General features: G+C 37.4%; 1 protein-coding gene across 3 annotated transcripts; it reads left to right on the forward strand.

Moving 5' to 3' along the window:
• Positions 1–19,473: 19,473 nt before the first annotated feature.
• Positions 19,474–23,099, forward strand: LOC311077236 (uncharacterized protein). Of its 3 annotated transcripts, none has more exons than XR_014604812.1 (9): positions 19,474–19,577; positions 20,228–20,409; positions 20,543–20,606; positions 21,256–21,594; positions 21,676–21,729; positions 21,839–21,902; positions 22,200–22,289; positions 22,404–22,512; positions 23,005–23,099. XR_014604812.1 is itself a non-coding variant. In XM_084139060.1 (8 exons), exons 1-8 carry the CDS (start codon positions 19,757–19,759, stop codon positions 22,433–22,435), a joined length of 900 nt encoding a protein of 299 aa, XP_083995186.1. In that variant the 5' UTR covers positions 19,496–19,756; the 3' UTR covers positions 22,436–22,654. The 3 variants fall into 3 exon arrangements, 1 of the variants encoding a protein (XP_083995186.1); XR_014604813.1 differs by having other exon boundaries at positions 19,496–19,831; XM_084139060.1 differs by lacking the exon at positions 23,005–23,099 and having other exon boundaries at positions 19,496–19,831; positions 22,404–22,654.
• The last annotated feature ends 1,371 nt before the right edge of the window (positions 23,100–24,470 follow it).

The raw sequence follows: 24,470 nt of genomic DNA on the forward strand, positions 1-24,470 counted from the left end.
ACAACGCAGTGATGAAGTGTCAACTAGTCTTTAACCCCCCTCTACAGATAAAGCGTTTTCGGGAAATTTGTTTTGCGTACCTACCCCGAAGTGACAAAATAAAATAAAATTCTGTATCAAAATTTATAAGGAAAGACCAGTACTTTGTTTAGGCTTTGTTTGTAGGGAATTACAAACCTGCGCACATATATTCAAACGCACATAACTATAGAACCAATTCTTAATGCGCATGTGAACGGCATCAGCGTTTCTCACAGGTTCGCGTTTAAAGTCTGTGTAGAGAGAATGGTGTCGTCTTAGCGGCCCCTAATTTAATAACAAATGATCGTTGCGATGGAAGCGAATCAATCAAAAATAACTTTAGCTGAAAAATAACTTTAATAAAGAACCGCTATAAAGCCAAAACAATCTCTGCTACCATAAATTATACATTTATCTCTGTAAAGCTGCTTTGTAACAATCTACTTTTTTTAAAGTGCTATATAAAAAATGAGGATGACTCATGGGCGGGCCAAATTTTCTTTGCGGGCAAAGAAGAGAAAGGGGAGGTGACCTTTCCCCTTATGACGACATAAAGGGAAGATTCTAGATTCGCCCAGCTGTGCTTTCATTTTCTCAAAAATTCCTAGGGCTTTGTTTACACCTATCAAAATGTCTAGCCACTGGGGGACCATAGGCAGGCTAGGGGAAAAAAAAACTCATAAAGTGAAATTTTCATGTCATGGGACCTTTAAAAGCTGCTAGATCTGCTTATTTTTCAACCCTATTAGAAGAAAATAAACAAAACCCTAGGTATTTATTTGAAACAGTGGCTAAACTAACAAAAAATAAACCTTCAAGCCCAGAAGTTTCCAAGCAGCACAGCAGCAATGACTTATGAACTTCTTCACTTACAAGATTGATAATATCAGGGAGAAAATTATAACTATGCAACCATCTACTACAGTATCGCATCAGGCAGTGCATTGCAGTGTCCCTAAGGAAAAAATTTATTTGTGACTTTCAAATGAAAGATTGGTATCAAAGAGCACACCCAGGTTCCTAACCGACGACGAAGACTTAACAGAGCAGCCATCAAGTGTTAGACAGTATTCTAGATTATTATTGTCCAATACTTAGAATCTCTGTTTTTTCAGAATTTAGTAGTAGAAAATTACTAGTCATCCAATTTTTTATATCAGTTTCATAGGTTTCATCATAAGTTTCGTCAGGGCGTGAAGAAATATAGAGCTGAGTATCATCGGCATAACAGTGAAAACTAATTCCATGCTTCCTAATGATATCTCCCAAGGGTAGCATGTACAGACAGGGCCGCATTAAGACCTCACTGGGCCCCGGGGCTATGAGTTACTGCATCCCCCCCATCATCACTTTAGGTCACCAACTACAGAATTTTTTATGTCAATATGACTTGCTAATAGTGGATATAGGGGTGGATAATGAGCAAAATGTTGTCATTATACGAGTAATTTTATCTTACAATAATGATGAGGAACTCTTTTCCAAAACGCGATAAATCCATTTCAATAGTTTTCAGGAAAATTAAATTTTTTACCTAGACCCACACATTTTGTGAATATTCAATTTATCCTGTTAAAATGGTGTTTTTTTTGGCTCAGTCTGAACATGTTGAACACTGATCATTAAATCAAACAACAATATTGTTGATGATGAATTTAAAGTTTTTTTTTTTCATTTCAAAATGCTATAAATCCATCCATTTGTTTCCCCAAAACGTTATAAATCCATCCATTTTTTTCCAAAACGCTATAAATTCATAAATTTTTTCCAAAAATTGATGGTTTGTCTTTTTAAAAAAGTATTTTGTCTTTTATTTTTCGGTTTCGCATTTATGAGAAAAAAAAACAATGTTAGGCTACGTGACTGTTCTCCATTACAGAAGCGGTACTAAAAGACTTTAAAACCTTCACAGAGACATCAAACAAAGCACAAAGCCTTTCTTTAAATCAACTTTCATTGCTACACCGCTTTACAACTATAGGACAGGAAGAGCTAAATAAGCTTATCATTGCATCTAAACCAACAACATGTTTATTAGATCCAATACCCACTAAACTACTGAAAGAAGTGTTACCTGTAGTGGAAGAGCCTCTTCTCAATATTATTAACTCGTCTTTATCTTTAGGTCATGTTCCAAGAATATTCAAGTTGGCAGTTATAAAACCTCTTATTAAGAAACCACAATTAGATCATAATAATCTAGCAAATTACAGACCCATTTCAAATCTTACATTTATGTCTAAAATACTAGAAAAAGTTGTGTCCGCTAAATTGTGCTCTTTCTTGCAAGAAAATTATATCGATGAAAAATTTCAGTCTGGATTCAGGCCGCATCATAGCACAAAAACTGCGCTCGTTAAAATTACAAATGATTTACTCTTAGCTTCTGACCAAGGCTGTATCTCAATACTAGTTTTACTCGATCTTAGTGCTGCGTTCGACACTATACTGTAGATCACAAAATACTCTTAGATAGACTACAAAACTACACTGGTGTTCATGGACAGGCATTAAGCTGGTTTAGATCGTACTTATCAGACCGCTACCATTTTGTCTGTTTAAATGGGGAAAAATAACGTCAGTAAACTATGGAGTGCCGCAAGGATCTGTGCTAGGCCCTCTGCTATTCTCAATATATATGCTGCCACTTGGTAATATTATAAGAAAACATGGAATTAATTTCCACTGTTATGCTGATGACACTCAATTATATATTTCATCACGACCAGATGAAAACAATAAATTATCTAAATTGACAGAGTGTGTTAAAGATATAAAATACTGGATGACGTGTAATTTTCTGCTATTAAATTCAGATAAAACGGAGGTATTACTTATTGGTAAAAAAAAACTGCCCACAAAACCTCTTACAATACAACTTTAATTTAGAAGGATGTCCTGTTACTTTATCCTCTACAGTAAAAGACCTGGGTGTTATATTAGACCGCAACTTGTCTTTTGAAAATCATATTTCATATGTTACAAGAACAGCCTTTTTCCACCTTAGAAATATTGCTAAGCTACGTAACATGCTATCTTTTTCTGATGCAGAAAAGTTAGTTCATGCATTCATGACCTCGAGACTAGATTACTGTAATGCTTTATTAGCTGGTTGTCCTGCATCCTCAATAAACAAGCTACAGTTAGTCCAAAATGCGGCTGCTAGAGTTCTTACTAGGTCAAGAAAATATGATCATATAACACCAATTCTATCATATCTACATTGGTTACCTATAAAGTTCCGTATCAATTACAAAGTAAGCCCTAAATGGTTTAGCTCCTGGGTATTTAACGGAACTTCTATCGCCCTACAATCCATCGTGCTCTTTAAGATCACTAAATTCGAGGCTCCTAAGTCCACTAAAGGAGGGAGGGCGTTTTCACATTTAGCTCCTAAACTTTGGAATGGCCTTCCTGATATTGTTTGAGGCTCAGACTCGCTGTCCCAGTTTAAAACTAGATAAAAGACGCATTTCTTTAGCCAAGCATTCACATAATACTTACCTTTTATACTACAGTTGAATCAGATTGAATGCATTAATATAATGAACAGCAGCTACGCTAATTATTTCCCATCTGCTTTTCTGTTGTTATCTCGGGACGCTAGTCCCGAGGTAAATACAGATCGTCAGCTCCAGTTTGTATCCAGCCTCCCATGGAAACTACAGATGCCCCAACACCCTTGCAGAGACGACTCGAAGCCTGTGAAGAGACGACTCGACGCCTCTGAAGAGACGACTCGACGCCTCTGAAGAGACGACTCGACGCTGGCGATATGTTTATGCCCTAAATTAACACATGATTAACTAACTGTATTTTTCTATGTACATTTCTGAAATGCACTTTCTGTAAAGCTGCTTTGAAACAATATGTAGGCCTATTGTGAAAAGCGCTATACAAATAAATTTGAATTGAATTGAATTGAATCTCAGAGATCCAAAACTACATTTGTTGTGTAAAGGATGGGAGGACATGGAATCATCTGAGGACAATTAAAATGTTTCTCTTGTCAGATCCAGAATATATATTGCTATGTATGTATATATAATAAACTATTTTTGCTAATTTTGTTGTTAGATGTTGATAAGTATGTAGCTGTATTGTCTTTGTTTTGTTTATTAAATTTTGAGATCATCAGAGGGTTGTTCCATAAAACAAGATTAGAATACAAGCCAGGCTTATTTTGGTTAGTCAGACTTATTGTCGGTGGATTCTGTTTCATAAAGCAAACTTAAAAAAGTTCAAACTCAGTTACCCTGGCAACTTATGCTGGGAAACTAGCCTGGTCCAGGGCAGGCTAACTGTCAGGCTAAGCCTTAGCTGTTACACAGATCCTCTAACACTGACCAATAAGAACACAATGATATTACCACTGACACTCTCTCATACCATTATTGGACTTTATTAACCACTATTAGTCCAAAAATAAATACACAGTATACAGAAAATAAACTTAAATAAGGTTATATATATATATATATATATATATATATATATATATATATATATATATATATATATATATATATATATGTATCTACACAATCTAAAAAAAGTTAAAATTAAAAATAAATAATTACAAAACCACAGTATAAATTTTAACTGGTAAGATGAATCTGAGCTTAGTAATTGACAGTATATTAGCCTACATTTGATTTACCCCATTACAATAGTCCCTTTACAGTTATTGCTACAGTTATTACAGTTAATGTCCAAATAACACATATTTTAGCATATATATATATATATGTACTTTATTGTGGCTTTCAATTCAAACACATTTAACACAATTATACAAATGGACAGTTCCTTTAAAGACATCATATTTTCCCCCGATAAATATTCATTTATTATTTATTTTTCCTTCTATTTTTTTTTTCTTTTGTGATAATACCCACCAACACATAGCCTAAAAAACACATGATTAGAACAATAACCAAAAAGTACATAGTTAGACACTTTTACATATGATTTAAGGGGGAAAAGACAAAAAAACAATAAATAAATATTAATAAAAATGTAACATTCACATATTTATATCAAACTCTTATAATGACACATAATTCCTAATAGTTATTCAAGTAATATTATTTGAATATCAAATATTCAATATTAAATAAGTCAATAAATAAAATAACAAATAACTAGAAATAAAAGGGAGGGAGGGTTATATAAAAATGTAGTTAATGTAGGCTAATATATATTCCTTTATTTTATGGAATATTCTTTGATTTTAGAGTTGCACATATCTTTTCAAAATGTATACATTTGCTCTTAATTTCATGTTATCCTCTCCATAGTGTACTTTAGAAATTACATCTACTCATTTAAAACTGGGGATTCTTGCTTTCTCCAAAAAATTATTGCATTAAAAGCTGTAATTCTCAGCATTCTAAATAAGTATACATCATCTTTATTAAGTAGCATAGGTCCTATACCCAAAACTATATTTTGTATCTTTATATATTTAGTTTCTTAAAATAAACTTCCCTGAATTAGGCTACTTCTGTTCACTGAAGTACTTCTGTTCGCTAGAAGTTCACTGCAACTCATCCTAAAGATAAATTATTATAATTAGAAGATATTTCTAGTGTTATAAAATATCGCGTATTAATTTTCCAAGCAAAATGTATATTTCAGTCAGAATTATTGCGCTCCTATTTGGCGCGCATGCGCGCAGCAGCGCTCGTTCAATATGAAGATTAGCAGCAAAATGGATACATTTGCATGACTTTCTAACATTTACAGATGGAGGATATAACTGTAAAATGTAAGTTTTGCACTGAGGGGGAAAAAACACATATCACAAACGCATAAAACAGCACAAAATATACGCTGTTTGATGGTGGATCGATTTGATCCACGATCGACCTTTAGGGCTGCTACAAAAACGCGTGCACACGCAATTGTCTAGACTTGATAAACCTGGATCAAATTAGTGAGATTGCGTGAACTTCAATTACCTTTTATGGAACCACTTTAGCCCCAACTTATTTGTTAGGCTCATTCAAGTCCGGTTTTGGAGTTTAATCCCCGCTTTTCTAAGCGTCTTTTATGGAACAACCCTCAGGGAACATTCTGATGTTGTCAGTCAAGTTCTGAACAGAAACCAATCTTTGGAGAAGTTCATTTATTCACAAAGGTGGACAAAAACATTGTGTTGACTTTTTAAAGATTATTTTGATGATGATTTTTACTCCTATGCTGTGGAAAAGATGGAGGAGTATCAGACATTGATAATAATAAGAAATGTTTCTTGAGTATCAAAGAGACTTATTTCAAAAACATTTAAAAGACACTTAAATATTTATTTTGGCCACCAGTGTACATGAATCCAACAATTTTTTGGAAATAAGTGAAATTATTTTGAAGGTGGGGTTATGTGTCATGTATTGTGAAAAGAACTGTGTTTTGCCCTGTGTTTGACATTTCCTTTTTGACTGCTTAATGTATTTATTTTCTGCAGTTTTATGAATGTAATGGTTGATATTTCATTATAATTGTAACAGCTTTTCATTAAGCTGCTGTTGTACTGGTAATAGGAGTGAGCAAGTAGTCAACGCGTATAAACTCCATGAACACAGATGTAAGATGCAACCAATGTCTTTTATTTATTGTGCTCTAATTGTTTAACGTTGCTTCCAGTTAGCTTCTTGTAGTGTCTCAGTCTTTGCTGTTCAAAGAATCAAAGTCCATACCTTGCATAATACATCGCACGAACATTGTCCATATTCCATATGTCCTTGAACATCACTCTTTCCCAGTGAAGCATGGTTAAGCACCATTAAATACAATCCAACGCAATCTTTGAAGCACGGTCAGCATAATATTTCACATAGAACATGGCTTAACACGGTCAAAAACTGTGTGCTTCCCCACTACCAATACACCTGTTGTCTAATTACCCATGTGCTCCTAATATGCCAATGTCAGAGCACCCCCAATGGACAAATATATAATTGCATTAAAATGGTTCCTACAATAATAATTGTATAAGCTAAACAACCAATGCTTCTACAATCATTTTGTCAAATGCTAACGTTTTGTTTAGGATTTTATAGACTTTTTTTTAACAATGTGTGCAGTGAAGGACAGCACGTAATGTGTTCATTTAACATGTTTACACATCTTTGTGCTAACCTTTCTTGACATATTTACTTTGTTAAAATCATTAACACAATGAATGAGTTAAATTTAACACAAAACCCTAAACTCACCCATTAATGTATAAAAATGTAACACATCATTCCCAGCATTGGCAGACTGTTTATTTTGTGATGTATATGAAATAAATAAAAAAGTATTTTGTAATAATTTTGTCTAATTGATTTGAATGTCAGTAGTAGTAGTAGTAATTAATTCTATATCAAAATTATGAAATCTAATTTATATTTAGTACAAATAAAAATAATAACAGTAGTGTACTGATTAGCTTGTTTTTTACAGTAATGCACTGTATACTGAAATACGGTTAGGTACTGTAAATCTTAATTACAGTAACTTACTGGCAACAGTGTTGCCAGTAAGTTACTGTAAAAAAAACCTTGAAAAGTCTAACAGTGTAGGCTATCAAACAGTTATAATGTACATAAACATGTCATACAGATTTACTTCTGCAGGTGTAGCCAACACACACACACACACCACTCCACACGTGTTCATACATGCACACATGTGCCTTAGTCATCTTCAAGTGACTTATTGTCGCAGTTTACACACTGACAGAGGTTTGTACATGGCAGCTCATGCAGTTTACATGTGCATCTACCCTTAACACAATTAGATTTTTTTTTACACGAGCAGTGCACAAGTTCCAGTATGGCCTCTGGAGCTGGACGTGTAGAGATCATGGGCGCAAGACCTCAGAGCCCATGCTTTTACTGGAGTTGCCTCGTCATCCTCTGCCTCTACCAAAAGTGCAAAACAATAGATCTAGGATCTGCACCCTTCCCCACATCACTGATTAAGGAAAAATGGTTTGTAACTTTCAGCAGGGGAAAACTCATGCCCCATCTAATAGACCAGTTTCACAGCGTTCAGCTGTCCGGCCTTGTTGATGTAAATGATGCCATAATTGGAAGGGTACAATTTTGCAGGGTGTTTTTATTATATAACTGTTAATACACTGTATATTATCTATATATTATTTGTACTACTCTTATACTTGTACAGTACTGCTACTACACTGCACATGTTGTTCATACTACATATACATATCTATTCTGCTCTTATAAGGCTAGGCCTACTGCTAATACATTGCACATTTATATTTAATTTATATTACTGTCTACACTGCACTGTATGTCTTATACTGCACCGCCTGTCTATACCATATAATACTAACCTTCCTTTGCAGTATCTTCAACTAATACTGCCTTCTCTCCTCTCCTTTTGTGCTCGTTTTATCTTCGTGATATTTGTGAAATGGCTGTAGCACTCCCTGTGGTAGCCAGTGTTAGCTGGTTTGACTAACTGGTTTGTAGGTTCATGGCTTTGAAAGTTGTATGCCTGTACTGCCTCTTCTGCTATAATACTTTCTCTGCACGTAAGGTCTTTATACAGAAACACTGATTTAATGAATTTGTCCCAGCTTGTGTCTGTGAAGGGAATGGTGGGTCCACTTCCCTCAAATATATGCATGCAGCTCTTCATGTTTTGCCATTTATACCCAGTAAACATGTGCGGGGGAAAAAACGTTTTTATGACGTTGTGTTTCCAAGCAATTCTACGGTGACCGGGAGGGGACATGTTCGGTTCACTTATTTTTGTCGTGGCCACAACATATAAACTCGTGGGAACGTGATATTAAGTCGTGGGAACGTCATATTAAGTCGTGGCCACGAGATCATTTTGTTAAGGTAACGACATCATTATGTCGTGGCCACGCGATGCAAAGTCGTAGCCTCGAGATCATATGTTGAGGGAACGATATATTTTTCTCGTGGCCACGACTTCATATTTTGAGAGAACGACATCTGTTTGTCGTGGCCACGAGTTGAGGGAGCCACAGCGGCCAATACTGTAACCGTACCATAGCATAGACTTGGCTACAGCAGAGATGGAGATGGCAGAAGAAATAACATTTTACTTTAAATTAGGAATGTCATATAAAGATATAGTTCGGTCTTTGGCATTAAGACATGGGTACGTTATAAGTGAAAGACACATTCTACTGTGCGTTCACACCGGACGCGAATAGCGCGTCAAATTCGCGCCTGCCGCGTCTATTTATACGCTTGACCACTTTGTGTGCATTCGCGCGTCAAGAGCGAAATTGACGCGCGTAAAATCAAAAGTTTGAAGCGAAATTTACGCGCGTCAGAGGCGAACGTTTCGAAACCTGTTGGCGGCCATCTTTTTTTTGTTTATCGAGCATTAGCATTAATCGAGAGAATCACCGCTCGTATATGCTCTTACATACCTTCATAATCATGAATAAATGAGGAGGCATAAAAATTTAAATCCTTTATCTAACGGAGTACTCGGGGCTCTGGAAGTCCGTTTGGCAATATGATGTACATCTGAAATGGATAGAATGGGTAGCTCCTGTAAACACCGGCTATAAAAGGTCGCCATTCCTACGCTGTTTACCTCAGTAGCTGACGACCGGAAATAGTTATATCTGTTTTGTAGAACCCGGAAGTATGTTGCGCATAACCCCTATTAAGATATTTTTGATGAAATCTGAGTCCTGGATTAACTGTACTTCTCCATAGGCTGCTAGGTGACCGAAACTTGCTGGCCCAGAAAAGTTATTAAAGAGATCGTTAATATAGTCCAAGTGACTACAGTGGCTTAATCTTAAGTATATCAAGCGACGAGAATACTTTTTGTGCGCACAAACAAACAAAAATAACGACTTTATTCCACTATTCATTTCCTTCTCTCTGGGCCTGAAGTCTCACTGCTGAAGTCTCACTGGCTTCAATCAGAGCAGCATCTGTCTAACATTTACAATTTAGGAGTTACAAACTTAGTCTATATGGAGATATCACTTATCTCTGCTTATATATTTCATATTGATTACTCTCAGTCATGTAATACTTTGCCCAGTACATCATTATAACTAAACAATCTGTCACATTCGTGTTCATGAATATGCAAAACACTTCTATAGCCTACTGTTTAAATATTAATGAAAAATAAATGACAACATGTCAATATCCAGGGCACCAAATTTATAAATATAAACATCAACAGATTCTAAATGTCTCTTGAGGTTGTATCACAACACAGTTAATTTTTTTTGTATAGGATTTTTCCAGGTTAGTAATTGCATTTCTTTCACAGTATTTTCACAGTAAGACTTCTAATGTATCTACTGCACTCTCAGACATTTCACAATTACACTACATATACACTACATTTCAATAAAAAAATACAGTAAAATCAGTAATAAAGTGAAATATTAATACAATTTAAAATAAGTGTTTTCTATTTGAATATATTGTAAAATGTAATTTGTTCCTTTGAACAAATGTAAATTATGTGTTTTCAGCATAATTACTCTCTTCAGTGAGTCACATGATTATTGACTCCACATGACAGTCTTCAGTGTCACATGACATTTCCTTCAGAAATCATTCTAATATGAAAATTTGATGCTCAAGAAACATTTATTATTATTATCAATGCTGGGGGGCACAACGAGGGACACAGTCGAATGCCTTCTCCAAATCCACAAAGCACATGTGGATTGGTTTGGCAAACTCCCATGAACTCTCCAGCACCCTGCAGAGGGTAAACAGCTGGCCCAGTGTTCCACAACCGGGACGAAAACCACACGGTTCCTCCTGAATCGGCCAAATTCTCCTCTACAGTATCCTGGAATAGACTTTCACGAGGAGGCTGAGAAGTGTGATTCCCCCTGTAGTTGGAACACACCCTTCGGTTCCCTTTCTTGAAAAGAGGGAAAACCACCCCGGTCTGCCAGTCCAGAGGTACTTTCCCTGACCGGCCACGTGATGCTGCAGAGGCGTGTCAGCCAAGACAGCCCCACAACATCCAGAGACTTGAGGTACCCAGGGCGGATCTCATCTACCCCCGGTGCCTTGTCAACAAGGAGCTTCTTAATTACCTATGTGACTTCAGCTTGGGTGATGGACGAGTCCCCCTCTGACGGGTGTGTGTCGGATGTATCGGTCAGATTGAAGACATCCTCGAAGTATTCCTTCCACTGTCCGACGATATCCCTAGATGAGGTGTCCACTGTAAACGGTGTTGCTAGGAGACTGCTTCCCCCTCCTGAGGCGCCGGACGGTTTGCTAGAATCTCTTTGAGGCCAGCCGATAGTCCTTTTCAATGGCCTCACCAAACTCCTCACAGGCCTGATTTTTTGCTTCCACAACCACCCGGGGTGCAGTCCGCTTGGCCTGCCGGTACCCGTCAGCTGCCTCAGGGGCAGTGGCGGAGCCAGAGGGGGGTCCGGGGTGGCACTGGACACCCCTGACATGCGATTGGCCACCCCGGGTGCCACCCCAAAATTTTATTTGCTACTGGCAGTTGCTGATGCTGATTTAAAAAAAAAAAAATTACGTTCGCCGGCATCGCGTCGCGCGCGCAGTTTTCAAACGGACGAGCAGAGGACGAGAGATGGTTGCAAGATACCGAACTTCACCGAATAAGAAAACATCATATTTGAAGTAAGTTTTTAAGGTTTAGCATCAGGGTGGTTTGCTCCGAATAGCCTACATTAGGCCTAATACACGCATATGCAGTACCTTGCCGTGTGTACGTTACAGTATACAAATGTTCTAGCTAATGTGAGGATAGGAGATCAAAACGCAGGCAAAGAAGAGCAGAAACAAGTGATATCATAATGCGATCACTATAGGACTATGAAGCTTTATGGGTGTAGGGTGTTGATGGACTCGATCTACTGTGTTTTGATCATCATTATGAATCTGATCTAGATGTAGTCTTTGATAAAAATGCGATTTTCTCAGCTTTTTGCTCATGTTGCTTTTTATGAAACTTGCCAACATTCAAGTGTTGATAAAAAAAGACGCACAAAGCTAGAATAAAACAATTTTTTGTCTGTTCATTCTTTTGGTATGTTGAGATATTCATACAACAAAATGTTCTGGGGTGCCATGAAATTGTGAAAATTACCAAAAACACCATTTTTTTTATAGGCTACTGCGAGAAAGAGTTAAGATAAAAATGTTGGTAATTGGATGATGATTAGAATATAAATATGATTGGAATCATATTTTAAATTTGTCATATTTTTGAACAGGGTCAATTAAACATGAAAAGAAAGGGAGAGATATCAGAGTACTTTTTAAATAAGCACAAACATAGTCCAGTCATTTTATGAAAAAAGGTTGAACAAATTGCAACAGAAGCAAACTCAAATAATTTTGTATCCTCAATATGTCCTGAGTAAGGAAAAAAAGTCTAGAAGAATCCCATTAGGGGAAAGTTTCGAAAACTGTTTCTGGGGATTCACTTTTTATTTTACCTTTTGTCCTTTGCATTCTCCTTACCATTGTCTCCTGTTCTTCCCTCAGACTCGTCCCCCAGAAACAGTCCCACAGACCCAGTCCCAAACCCAATCTCTTGCTTCTGTTGAGTTTGCTTCTGTTGCAATTTGTTCAAGGTTGACCCCCATTTTGGCTTAAAATGACTAACAGGCAGATCAGGTGCAAACAGACCCCAGCCCTTGCATCACCACTGGCTAGTCAGAGTCAGTGTGGTCAGACTTCAGGACCAGCAACAGGTCAGAGCATCTACCAGACACAGGCAGTCAATCACATACCCAATTCAGGAATTTAAGTTGAGATGATTTTGCCAGATTAAAAGGATAGTTCACCCAAAAATGAACACAAAAAAATAATTATATTTAGAAAAAATAATTATAAATTATTATAAAGAAAGAATTATGTTGTATTAAATCTTCCTAGGATAAGATTTTATATTGATGGGCAATACAATTGTTTACATTTTTCAAGTACAATTAAAAAAACAGTTTTTTTTTTGTAAATGTGAGTTTTTTTGTAAATAAACGCAGCAGTACATAACAGACACATGCTACGGTATCTTATCTCCTTGGTGCTTAAGCTTTGTTTTCTGCAAATATTTTGGATGTTCAACACTTATAGACACAAACAGAGTGACCCAATTCCTTCCATAAGCTTTTCCACTGTGTGTGTGTGTGTGTGTGTACTGTGTACCCCCGAAAGTAGCAGTGGCCACCCCCTGGCCACCCCATGTATAAAACTCTAGTTCCGCCACTGCTCAGGGGTCCCACAAGCCATCCAGTCCCGATAGGACTCCTTCTTCAGCTTGACAGCATCCCTTACTTCCGGTGTGCACCACCGGGTTTGGGGATTGCCGCCTCGACAGGCACCGGAGACCTTACGGCCACAGCTCCGAGCGGCCGGGTACTCTGCACTGCCATTTGGGCTGGGTATTGTTCAAAATCTTTCGATCCGGTGCCAATTTCGATACCTCAGTTTCGATACCGGTTCCTAACGATACTTTTTTCTATACCAATTTTATGAAATCCATTTTAACAAGATTACATAACACATTACCTCAGAAAAACTTTGGTTTTATTTTTTCAGTTTGACTCATGCTCCTTAGCCAGTGCACAAAGGAACACATTTTTTTATTTTTATTTTTTTTATAAAGAGCTCATGCTCACCAAAGCTGAATTTGTTTGATCAAAAATACAGTAAAACTTGTAACAGTGTGAAATAGTATTACAATTTAAAATCTTATTTGAATATATTTCAAAATGTAATTTATTCCTGTGATGTCAAAGCTGAATTTTCAAAATCATTACTTCAGTGTCACATGATCCTTCAGAAATATGAAAACGGTTTGCTGCTTAATATTTTTGGAAACTATGATACATTTTTGTTTGCATTGAGCCTGGAGAAATGTAGGCACACTTTTGATCAACTTTTCCACATATTTAGGGTAGTGTGTGTGTGTGTGTGCTCGTGTCTCATATGAGTATGTGCGCGGAGAGCATTTGCGTGCGTGTGTCGTTGTGCATTTCATATGTATTTGTTTGAGCACATATATATATATATATACATATATATATATACATATACATATATATATATATATATATATATATATATATATATACATATACATGATACACACACTTACACACACGTACACACATACATAAGAGATACATATGAATTATTAAAAAATAACATTTTAGACTCATAATTAAGCATAATGAAATAATTTAAATCATGAGGCAAAATTGTATAGGCTACAAGAATGAAACTTTTCATTCACTAATAACTGCATACACTATTCATATTTATGTGCACATATGAACTTCTCACAAAAACTTAACGCCTAATTCACAAACTATGAATTTGTTCTTTACCTAGTTCTAAAGTTGATGAATTCTGAGTATTCTAAATGAGAGGTTAATTTACATAAAACACACCCACACCATGCCCATATAAGGGCTTTCCACACGCCCTTTTCGTCACTTTCAGCATGCTCTCTAAAGACGCGTTCTTGCTCGAGAGTAAAGCAAGATCCTCAAGAAATGCCAAGAGTGTCTTCCTCAAAAAGTTCAAACCTTTTATGCAGACATTACAGACCTTTGATTAGCCAGCTGTACATATACATCTTTATGCAGAGCTACCTCACAGCTTGAGCTATTTAAGACCTATGTTTCAAATTTCATCTTAACTAAGGCCACCAATTGTATTTGATTTTTGCATGAGTGGTTTTAGTTTTTCCTATATTTCTTAGATACAGACAGTTGAGGTACTTTGCTCTAGTTTGTTTGCTCTTTGACTTTGAATACAAACTTCTTTTCTTTTCTTTTACTTTAGTATTTTACTGTAGTATTTTGCAAGTCCGCTACTGACACAATTTGTATTTTATTATTTATGTGCAAATTCAAAGTGTTAAACAGTCTCAAACTCATAAGAAACCAGCAAAATATGTATGAATGAAGCCAATCAATAGAAAAAGTTTATTTTTAGAGCATATCACAATCACTCCAAAATATATGACAATTCGCATAAATCACAAGCTGTGCTTCTTTACGCGCTTGTTTAGCCTTTCGCATAGCAGCATTCAAAGGATCTGTTCGCTTCGACGCCATCATAATTCAAGTCAGTCAGCTGCAGAAAAGTTGCAGTTTTGCATTTACGTACCCTATCTTGTCATACATTCAGACTTTGAAACAGTGACATGTTTTAGTTTTATTATAAGTGAGTGACAATTCAACTATATACGATGGTCAGAGTTTTTGCGGCCCGTCTTGATTGGTGGACTAGCGTATGGGGGATGATACGCTCTGCCTCAAAAAAAAGTGAGTTTTCATCTTTTACAACCCCTAGACAACAAAAGTGTTAAGATTACCTCCGAAAAGAGAAAAAACAAAGATATATATATATATATATATATATATATATATATAAAAACTGCAAGTCTTAGGCACATTTGACCCATATACAGCACCCACTGCGTTGTTTTAGCTAATGATTAAGCGCTAGCTAGCTACGCTGCTCATCCGATCATAACATGATAGACTATAATAATTTTCATCACTGCTCATTTCATAAAGGCCACCGCAAGATAACGTGTCTGTTTACATTGTATAATGTGCTGTTGGATTGCTTATTTTGCAGTTCTGTCTGCCATCATCGGACTTACAAATCGCATTTACAAATTTTACATTTTATTTTACATTAAGTTAGTTATTTCATACGAAGATTAAAGTTTACGCTATATAACCCAGTACAACATAAAAAACACATATATTTTGATGTGCCTTCTGGTATTCACACTTGCTGTTTTATATTTGTTAATCACCTTATCGTTTAAATCATTTTTAATTGGTCGATTGTAGACTCTGAACCCAGCCTAAAATGACCCAATATATCCTGTGAATTTGCAGTCTGTGTTCAAGTGGTTCGTGTAATTTACATTGATGTACCATCAACATGTTTTAAAGTTTTTAAAAATGAATATTAAACGAATACATACAAACGTGATGAAGTTGGTGAATTGTTAATGCCCCCTTTACACTTTTTAACATCTTCATCAACTTGAATTTTGTCATGTATAGTATGTCAAATTATGACCATATAATTTCAATGAAATTGCCTTTCTTCCATGTTTAGTGTTCACTCCAGTACGTCATCATCTGAACAGGTGTAGCCTACTACACAAGGGCTAAGGTGTATTTAGTATCTGTGACCATTTTTTTGTCTAATTCAACCTTCCTTTACTTTGCAGCATTCCAATCTCCTTCAACTCCCAATCACACCTACCTCATCCAACCTTACAGTCGTCCTCTTTAAAAGCGTCACCAACGGCTATTTTAAGAGCCATTCTTCTCTCTCTTCTTTTTTTTACTCTGTTCCATTCTCAACCTCTCCCAACTTCTTCAGTTTCTCTTTTCCCAAGTTTTGTCCTCACTCTCTTACCCTCCGTCACCTCTCTCTCCCTCGTTTTTTCTCTCTCTTTCTCTCTGACACACCCACCCACCCACACACACACACACTCACACACACACACACACACAGTCTGTGTCTGTCTGTCACTCTGTCTGTTGGTCTGTCTATATAAATGGCAGGCCACTGTAATAAAGAGCTTTTGGAATCTGCAATGGTCCTTGGGGACATCTATATTGAAAGAGCTACTTCGTACTCTACCCAGACCCCTACTGAGCCACATGCAGTACGGCCTTGCCAGCGTGGCCACAAGCGAAATGCTAAGGGGAAACCTCTATTCATAGATCAAGAAGGTTTGTTAGCTATTTTGGCATGAAGTTGGTTATATTTAATGTTAAGGAGCCTCCGTGGATGTAAAATGTATGTACTGCCAGTGATTGCTTGTCTCGCTAACACCAGACGGCATTTCAATTCACATTTTCAATTGAGAATGATATTGTGTATTGTATTGAAGTAATGTGATTGTATCCTGTGATTTTGGTGACATTGCTATCCTTTCCAGCGATTCCATATTTCTCTGTGTTGCAGCTGGTGTAGTTCCAATGGACTCTGGGAATATAGTTGCAGGTAAAATGCCATTCAGTATTCCACTATCCAATATTTCATTTACTCAGTGGCGTCATGCCCATTCAAAGTGAGGGGGCACGTGCCCCCTCAGATTTTTCCTCCCTGATAATTTTTTTGTCACAACTTTATTCCTTCCTATTATGCTCCATAATATACCAGAGCCTATAACGACTCAAATGTATTCTTCTGGATGTGTAATAAATCGGTCAGCATCAGCCCGCCCCTTTTTCCTAATATGGTGTCTGTGTATATCAAATCTTTGCTGTGTATGTTCAAGCAACTCACTCGTCTCGCACGTTGAGCTGGCAATGTTTTACAGATGGTCTTGAAGTGGTATGTGGGCAACGCAACAAATCGGCATTGAATTAGTTATCGGATGATATTAAAAGGTAGTGGGATTATTTGTGGTTGACCTGGAAATTTTAACTTGATCAAAAAGTTATGGATTTGATATTAGCTGCAAATTCAGAGCATTAACTTAAGTTGTGTCAGTGTAACGTTATCGATAGCTAGCTTAGTCTAACCGTAAACTAGTTGGCTAACGTTACTGCCATACAAAGCCATAGTAACGTTATCTGATCGGTTTTGAAACATCTGTTCTGTTTTGTCTTGTGTCAAAGTCAATTGTGTTGACTGAAGTCAACTGGTTCAATTGTTTTCAGTTTCATAGAAACGAGGGTGTTAAATTTGTTGTAGGCTAACTGCAAAATCCAACCTAACGTTATCAAGGCATCGACTTGATGTTTCTCCCATAGACTGTTATGCACGGTTCTTCACGGATCAGGCAGCTAATTCAAATGCAGTGAAAAAAGATAGGCTACCCGTTCGAAAGCTACAGCATAGTTGTTATACAGATCGCTATGACCGTGATGTAGGCTTTAAAGTGCACGAAAGTGTAGCAGTCAGCCTCTCTCTCATGTGCTCATAACTTCCGTTATTATTATCAGGTCACTTTACTTGCTCATGATTCGCAAGTAGCAACTTACAAATGAGGTACTACTAGCCATAATACAACAGTAATGCAGTAATACAAAATATATTATTATCATTAGTGAAAGAGTATGCCAGTAAGATGATAGGTCAAGGTCAAGGTCAAGTTTATTTCTATAGCACCTTAAAACAACATGAATGTTGACCAAAGTGCTTCACAATCTCAACACAGATGCACATACAGTTAGCATATCAAATAATTCAAACCAAAAACACATAAAAGATAAAAATAAAGACAAAAGCCTAGTAACGACACAAAAAAGTGCAATTACATGATCATTTCAAAAATGCATACAGCTTTTAGACGCATTTTAATATGCTTGTGCAAAAAGGTACGTTTTAATCGATGTTTTAAAAACTTTTAATGTAGGGGAAGCTCTAATTGATAGTGGAAGTGTATTCCATAGTTTTGGCGCGTAAACTGAGAAAGACCTATCACCCTTTGTTTTCAGACGGGTTTTTGGAACGTTTAATAATAACTTAGATGACGATCTAAGTGATCTCTGAGGAGAATATGAACTTAAAAGTTCAGATATATAACTAGGGGCGAGTCCATTTAGAGCTTTAAACACATAAGTTAAAACCTTAAAGTCAATTGATAGATTCAATGCCTCAATATTATTCAAATATTATGCCAGTAAGATAATATATATATATAGCCTATATGACCACTAACACATGTTAAAATGAGCAGAACACTGAATTCTATTTGGTACCTATACAGGTCATGATGCAGAGAAATATTTTGTCATTTTTTCAAAAGAAAAGGCCAGAAAGTCACAGCCCTAGTGTATCCTGTCAATAAACTGAGAGGGCAGGTAAGTAATTTGTGGGATTTAGTGAGAATTCCTTCCTTCCATTTAGTGGTAAGGGAAGAATATGTATTGATTTCATGAATGAAAAAAAGTCAGCATTTATTAGTAGCCTATATGTAAGAAGCTTCATATGATTTAATTTAATGATCGTTCTTAGGTCACATACCAATTTAAAATCATAACATAAAAACTGCAATGGTACTGTTTTTAAAATCATGTGTAGTAGGCCTAAGTGTACAGTAAGTGTGTGTGTAAACATGCTTTAATGAAGTAGACTTCAAAAGCTTTTGAATTTGAGCTTACAGTTCTTTCATCAACCTGTCTTTTACATAAACTTACAAAATGGATACTTTAACTTAGTCCTCAGATAGAGGAGGGTTGCTGCTAGCTCCGTTAAGGTATTTCTGTCCCTCCCAAACTGCATTGAAATGGTATGTTTAGCAGCCAGAATTTAAAAATTTTCAGGGGGAAAAACCCCCTGACCCCTCCTAACATGATCCATATCACCCGTCAGAAAACAATTGCAACGTCTCAGATTGTGCCCCCCCAGAATTTTGGCTTGCATGACGCCCCTGCATTTACTGATGCATTGATTGAAATATTTTGTCACAATTTTTTACTGTTTTCTGGCAGCATTACAAGATATCCTCTCTGGGCTGCCAGAGCCTGCCATGTCTCCCCAGGAGGATCCAGAAGGAAAGTGGGGTCTCCGCCAGACTGTAACACATGAGAGGTGGGACACTGCCCGGCCAAAGCTGGTTGAGGCTGTATTGTCTGCTGCCAATGTCCAGAAGCCCTGTGGTCACTGCAGTGAGGAGGCTGTGATACGCTGCCTCGACTGTCTTGTGGCCCGTATCCACTATTAAGTTCCAGACAGTCTATCATGTAAATGTTTTCAAAACGTATGAACAGATGAAGTTGGATGCACCGAGTATGTCTCGTCATGCATTTGTGAAGATAGAGACAAACTCAAAACATCATGAAAGGGTAAAGTACCAACACTACATTCAGTCTTGCAAACTACTAACTTTTGCTAATGGGAGAGGGAGGGTGTTAGACCTGCTGACTGCAGGGACCTCCTTAGGAATGGCTACTCTCAGTGAGGGCTTCTTTTCTGCTTGTACAGTAACGTCCTGTTGAAGGAGGAGGTTATAAAGCCTTAATGGAGCACTCACTGTGGAGCTAAATTAGTCATAGGAGTAATCATGCTCAGTTTAGTGTCTCTTCACAAATGCAAATTTTTCTTCATTTTGAATACACACTGGCGTCAGTCACCATGCATTTGAGGCCAATATATAGGACATTTTGCCTGTTTTTAGACAGATGGTTTGATATTTGTAATGTCAAAAATGCAACTTTTTACCCCCTTTGCATCTCTTACAGATTGGTAAAATCTGCCGAGATACATTTCACCTAAGTTTTCGTCAGTATAAATATTCAATATCGGAGCTCGACAAATATTTGAGAAAGGATGACATAATGCAGTTTCCAGCTTGCACTCCGAACATGGTGGCTGTGTCGGCAGATGGAAATTGGAAGGCTTATCGCTTCAACAAATCAAAAGGGTTTGTATAGTCCCATACTGCACATCAATGCAAAAAAGTATGACTATGAAAGGGAATATAAAGTTAGAGATATACCCAAACTAAATGTTCTTCTATTCATTGTATTCAACTCTTTTTTTTTTTTTCATTTTAGAACTGGTGATAAGTCCTTCTATGAAGGTCTCTTCTTTGCTCCTGACAATGATGGCATGAGAGTGGTAAGACTGAATGAAATGTACACATTCAACAGCCAAACTATTATCATATATATCATGTTTGGCTCACTTTTGTCTTCAATATTCACTTTAGTCTATATTATTATTACCACAACACACAGGTGCTTCCGGTTGTGCCAGCTGCACCTCCTTAATGTCCGCCTCAGGTTCTTTTGTCAGTTTGAGATGGCTCAAGCTTTGTAGCATGCCATGTTTTCCTGCTGATAGTACCCATTTAATGTTTGGGTACATAGGGGTCATGGAGTTATGAACAAGGCTGTGGAATTCTAGATATTATCAGAGGGAAAAGTGTGCAGTTAAAATAGCCTCACGCCACCATCAGCAGCCTAAACATTGATTTAAAGCATTATGTATTCAGGCTTTCTTGCTGGTTATGTTCAATTATGATTGTACTTCTTGAATTTTACTGCAGAAAGCCAATTCTGTCCAAAGTCAATTACACTAACTTTCTTCTCCATTCTAATGTTCAGTTTTAACTTCAACAAATGCAGATAAAATGCACTGAGTAGATAGCATGTGAGGATATTTGCAATAACGAACATGTCAATAGGTGTAATATTTTGTCTATTAAATGTATGTCTGCATATATTGCAAGATGTCTGTTTCCTTTGTTTGTGTAATTGTGTTTTAGACACCTGGAAGAGCCACCTGTGGCAACTCAACAAAGGAAGTGTCAAAAAAAGCTAGTGATCGCCTAGATGAGGAAGGCATGGAGATCGCTGTGTGCCGGCATGGCTTTTTCTTGAGGGGACTCAATATGTACCGCGGCGAAGTATTCGCCTACCTACTTTATCTACAGCAGGACCTGGCAAGCCGCCATAGCGTAAATTTTTTTTGCACTGATCAGATGTGTAGATACTGGCCCTATCTGCAGTGGGTGGCGGGCCAGTTTAGGGAGTTTGGGCGGCTCCTCAACATGAAGCTGCTACTTTTGGTGCTCCACGCCAAAGCCTACTCTGCAAAGTGTGAAGTAAGCAACACCCATATATTGCACAGACATTTCCATTTCACCATCTGCATAATTGTGTTTCATTTTCACAACATGTTGCAGATAAAATGGAGTGAGAAATACCAAACTGGAGCGGGTGATACCCTTGGTGAAGAGGTACAATGGTCTCTGATATATATACTGCATGTGTAATGAATCAAATAATACTAATGGATACAATAGGTTTTGAGTTTATACCAGTGTTGCGCTCTTTCAATTTTCATAGGTGGAACAAGTAAATAGCTTCCTCTCCAAGGTGGCTTTGACTACCAAGTACATGACAAAAGCTGGTAAGTATTATCGTGTAGAACATGAAAAAACTAACAGTGGAACCCTCCATCTGTACACCCAATATCTGCTGTTTCAGTAGCTTACACTTGATCACAGCCCAAAAAACATCACACAATCAGTTCATTATTCTCCATAGTTTCATTATTCACAGTCCTACAGACCATCACCCACAGGTAGCCTACTAGGGATCTACTGTACACAAGTTTGGCCAAACAATAGCTGTACCTCATGTCCAAGAAATAGCATTGTAATTAGTATTAGTTGTTGTGTAAATATGTGTTTGAATTGCTTTACAGCCAGGATGGACATAATCACTATACACGTGCTTGGGTGGAACCAGAGGAAAACAGAAACCTTGCACATCACACTCAGCAACAATATCACAGGTCTACACAAAAATCCTAACCGAAATAACGTTCTAGTCAGAATATGTTGCATTATGTTCATGTAGTGTCTTTTTGGTTATTTATTGTTATTTTTTGTGGATTGCTGTGGTACAGAAAAAACAGATAGAGGAACAAAAACTCAATGAACTGATGGCACAGCTGAACTGCACACCAGAAACACAAGACCAGTGGGTGACAGATGTGAAAGAGTGGGCACTAAGAGGTACGACAACAATGCTGATAACCAGTCAATAGTTGCTTTTCCATCCAACCTTTTAATGCGCATTGGAACTATTCAAATAAGAAATCCCGGTTGGAAACCCGTGAAATGCACATAATAATTTCTAATGCGCATAGATAATTGATTCGCTAGAGGGGGGTGAATTAACTCTTGATGCGCATAAGGTATGATGGGAATTAAGTTGATGTAAATAGTTTATTTGCATACATTCACATTTGTTGTATTGTGACACCTCATGTTTTAATGGTACAGCTGGGTAAACGTCTTTAAGAAAAAGTAATTCTTAATGCACATAACACATGGATGGAAAAGCAAGCAGATGCACGTGTTCGTAAGCCACATTTTCATGAATGCGCGTACAATATGCAAATGAGTTAGATGCTAACGCAACTATAGGTGATGAAAGCAGATGATTAAAGGGCCTTTTCAAGGGCATGTTCAGGGTAACAAGAAGAACATAATTTTCCATCTTAGGCAAAGGTAAAGGAAGCCTGGAGAAACAGCAGAGCAAAATCGAGGGACTGTTTCTCAGTTTGCAGCAGAGGAGGAAAGATCTACATTCTCGTAACGGTCTGTATAATGTTAGCTCCAAAATGACCTACACCATTTGAGGATTCCCCTGTCTCCTCCACATCATGTCAGTGAAGAAGATTTTCATATCAATAAGGTTGACGTGATTGTTATGGATATGTTTTCTTGCACACTCATGTTGCAGGCAATAGTACCCCAAAACTTAGGAAAAGACGCCAGATATCCACACTTAAAGACAACCTGACAGAAGCCATCTCACTGTACAACAGTTCATCGGACCAGAAAATTGACCCTGAGGAGGCAACCAGTGGAAGAGGAGGCTACATCTGGCCCTGGGAGGAAGAACCAAATGGTCAGACCTGACAATTTTTTCCCCCTTAAACACAGTTGAACTCTTAAAGATTACTCTTACATTGACAGCGGTTTGAAGTTGCATTATGATTACAAGAGAAGGGATCAGTTTGTAATCAGCGTAAACTGTTACTTGTTTCCATTTTTATGTTTTGTCTACAGCTGGGATTGGATTAGATGTCAAAAGAAAGATGTTTGACCAGGTGATGCTTGTGAGTAGACTGGAGGAAGAAAAAGACATCCTCCTTTGTGAGATGACGCAGCAGTGTCGTAACTTGCAGAGAAAAGTTGAGGAGTTGCAAACTGTCATTGACACCGGAAGCCATTTAAGTAGTCAAATAACATTTCCCCCTCACACTGAATTCATGAATGATGGTAAACTGCATACCAGTGCTTTGTCATGTCATTTTTATTTTTCAAATAAAATATATTCTGCGATCTCTTGTAAGGCTGTTCACAGACGCTGTCCAAGGAGGGAAGCAGAGGCCTAAGATGTGCCCTGCATAGCAGACTACATCACATTACACATCACCTGCAAGAAGTCAAGAGACAGTACACCTTGATCTTCAGGGATCAACTTGACAATGACTATTTCCATTACACAGAAGATGACCATACAAACGAAGACAGCAGTGAGGAGGAGGCAGACGAGGAGGATGAATTTACAGAAGAAGAGGAAGACACAGCACAAGACTGACTTGCAATCTATAGATCGGTAGATACTTTCAATTGAGCTCTTAGTAGAGCTAGCATTCTTTGTCTGCCAGTTGTGCCTGCAGGCCTGTTAACACCTTGCACTGATCTCCAATCACTGGTTCAACACCACACACACACACACTCACTCCACACACACACACTCACTCACTCCACACACACAAACACACTCACACACTCTCACTCTCACTCACTCACTCACTCTCAGACAGTTCTTTGTGTGACTGAGTAGAGAAGATGATTTAGTGAAGCTCTTCCCACATGCAGTGCAGTGATACGGTTTCTCTCCAGTGTGGATCCTCCCGTGTTTTTTCCAGGTCTCTGACTGATTGAATGTCTTATCG

The sequence above is a fragment of the Abramis brama genome (genome assembly GCF_963993115.1).
Source record: "Abramis brama genome assembly, contig: SCAFFOLD_93, whole genome shotgun sequence".
NCBI classification, from domain to species: domain Eukaryota; kingdom Metazoa; phylum Chordata; class Actinopteri; order Cypriniformes; family Leuciscidae; genus Abramis; species Abramis brama.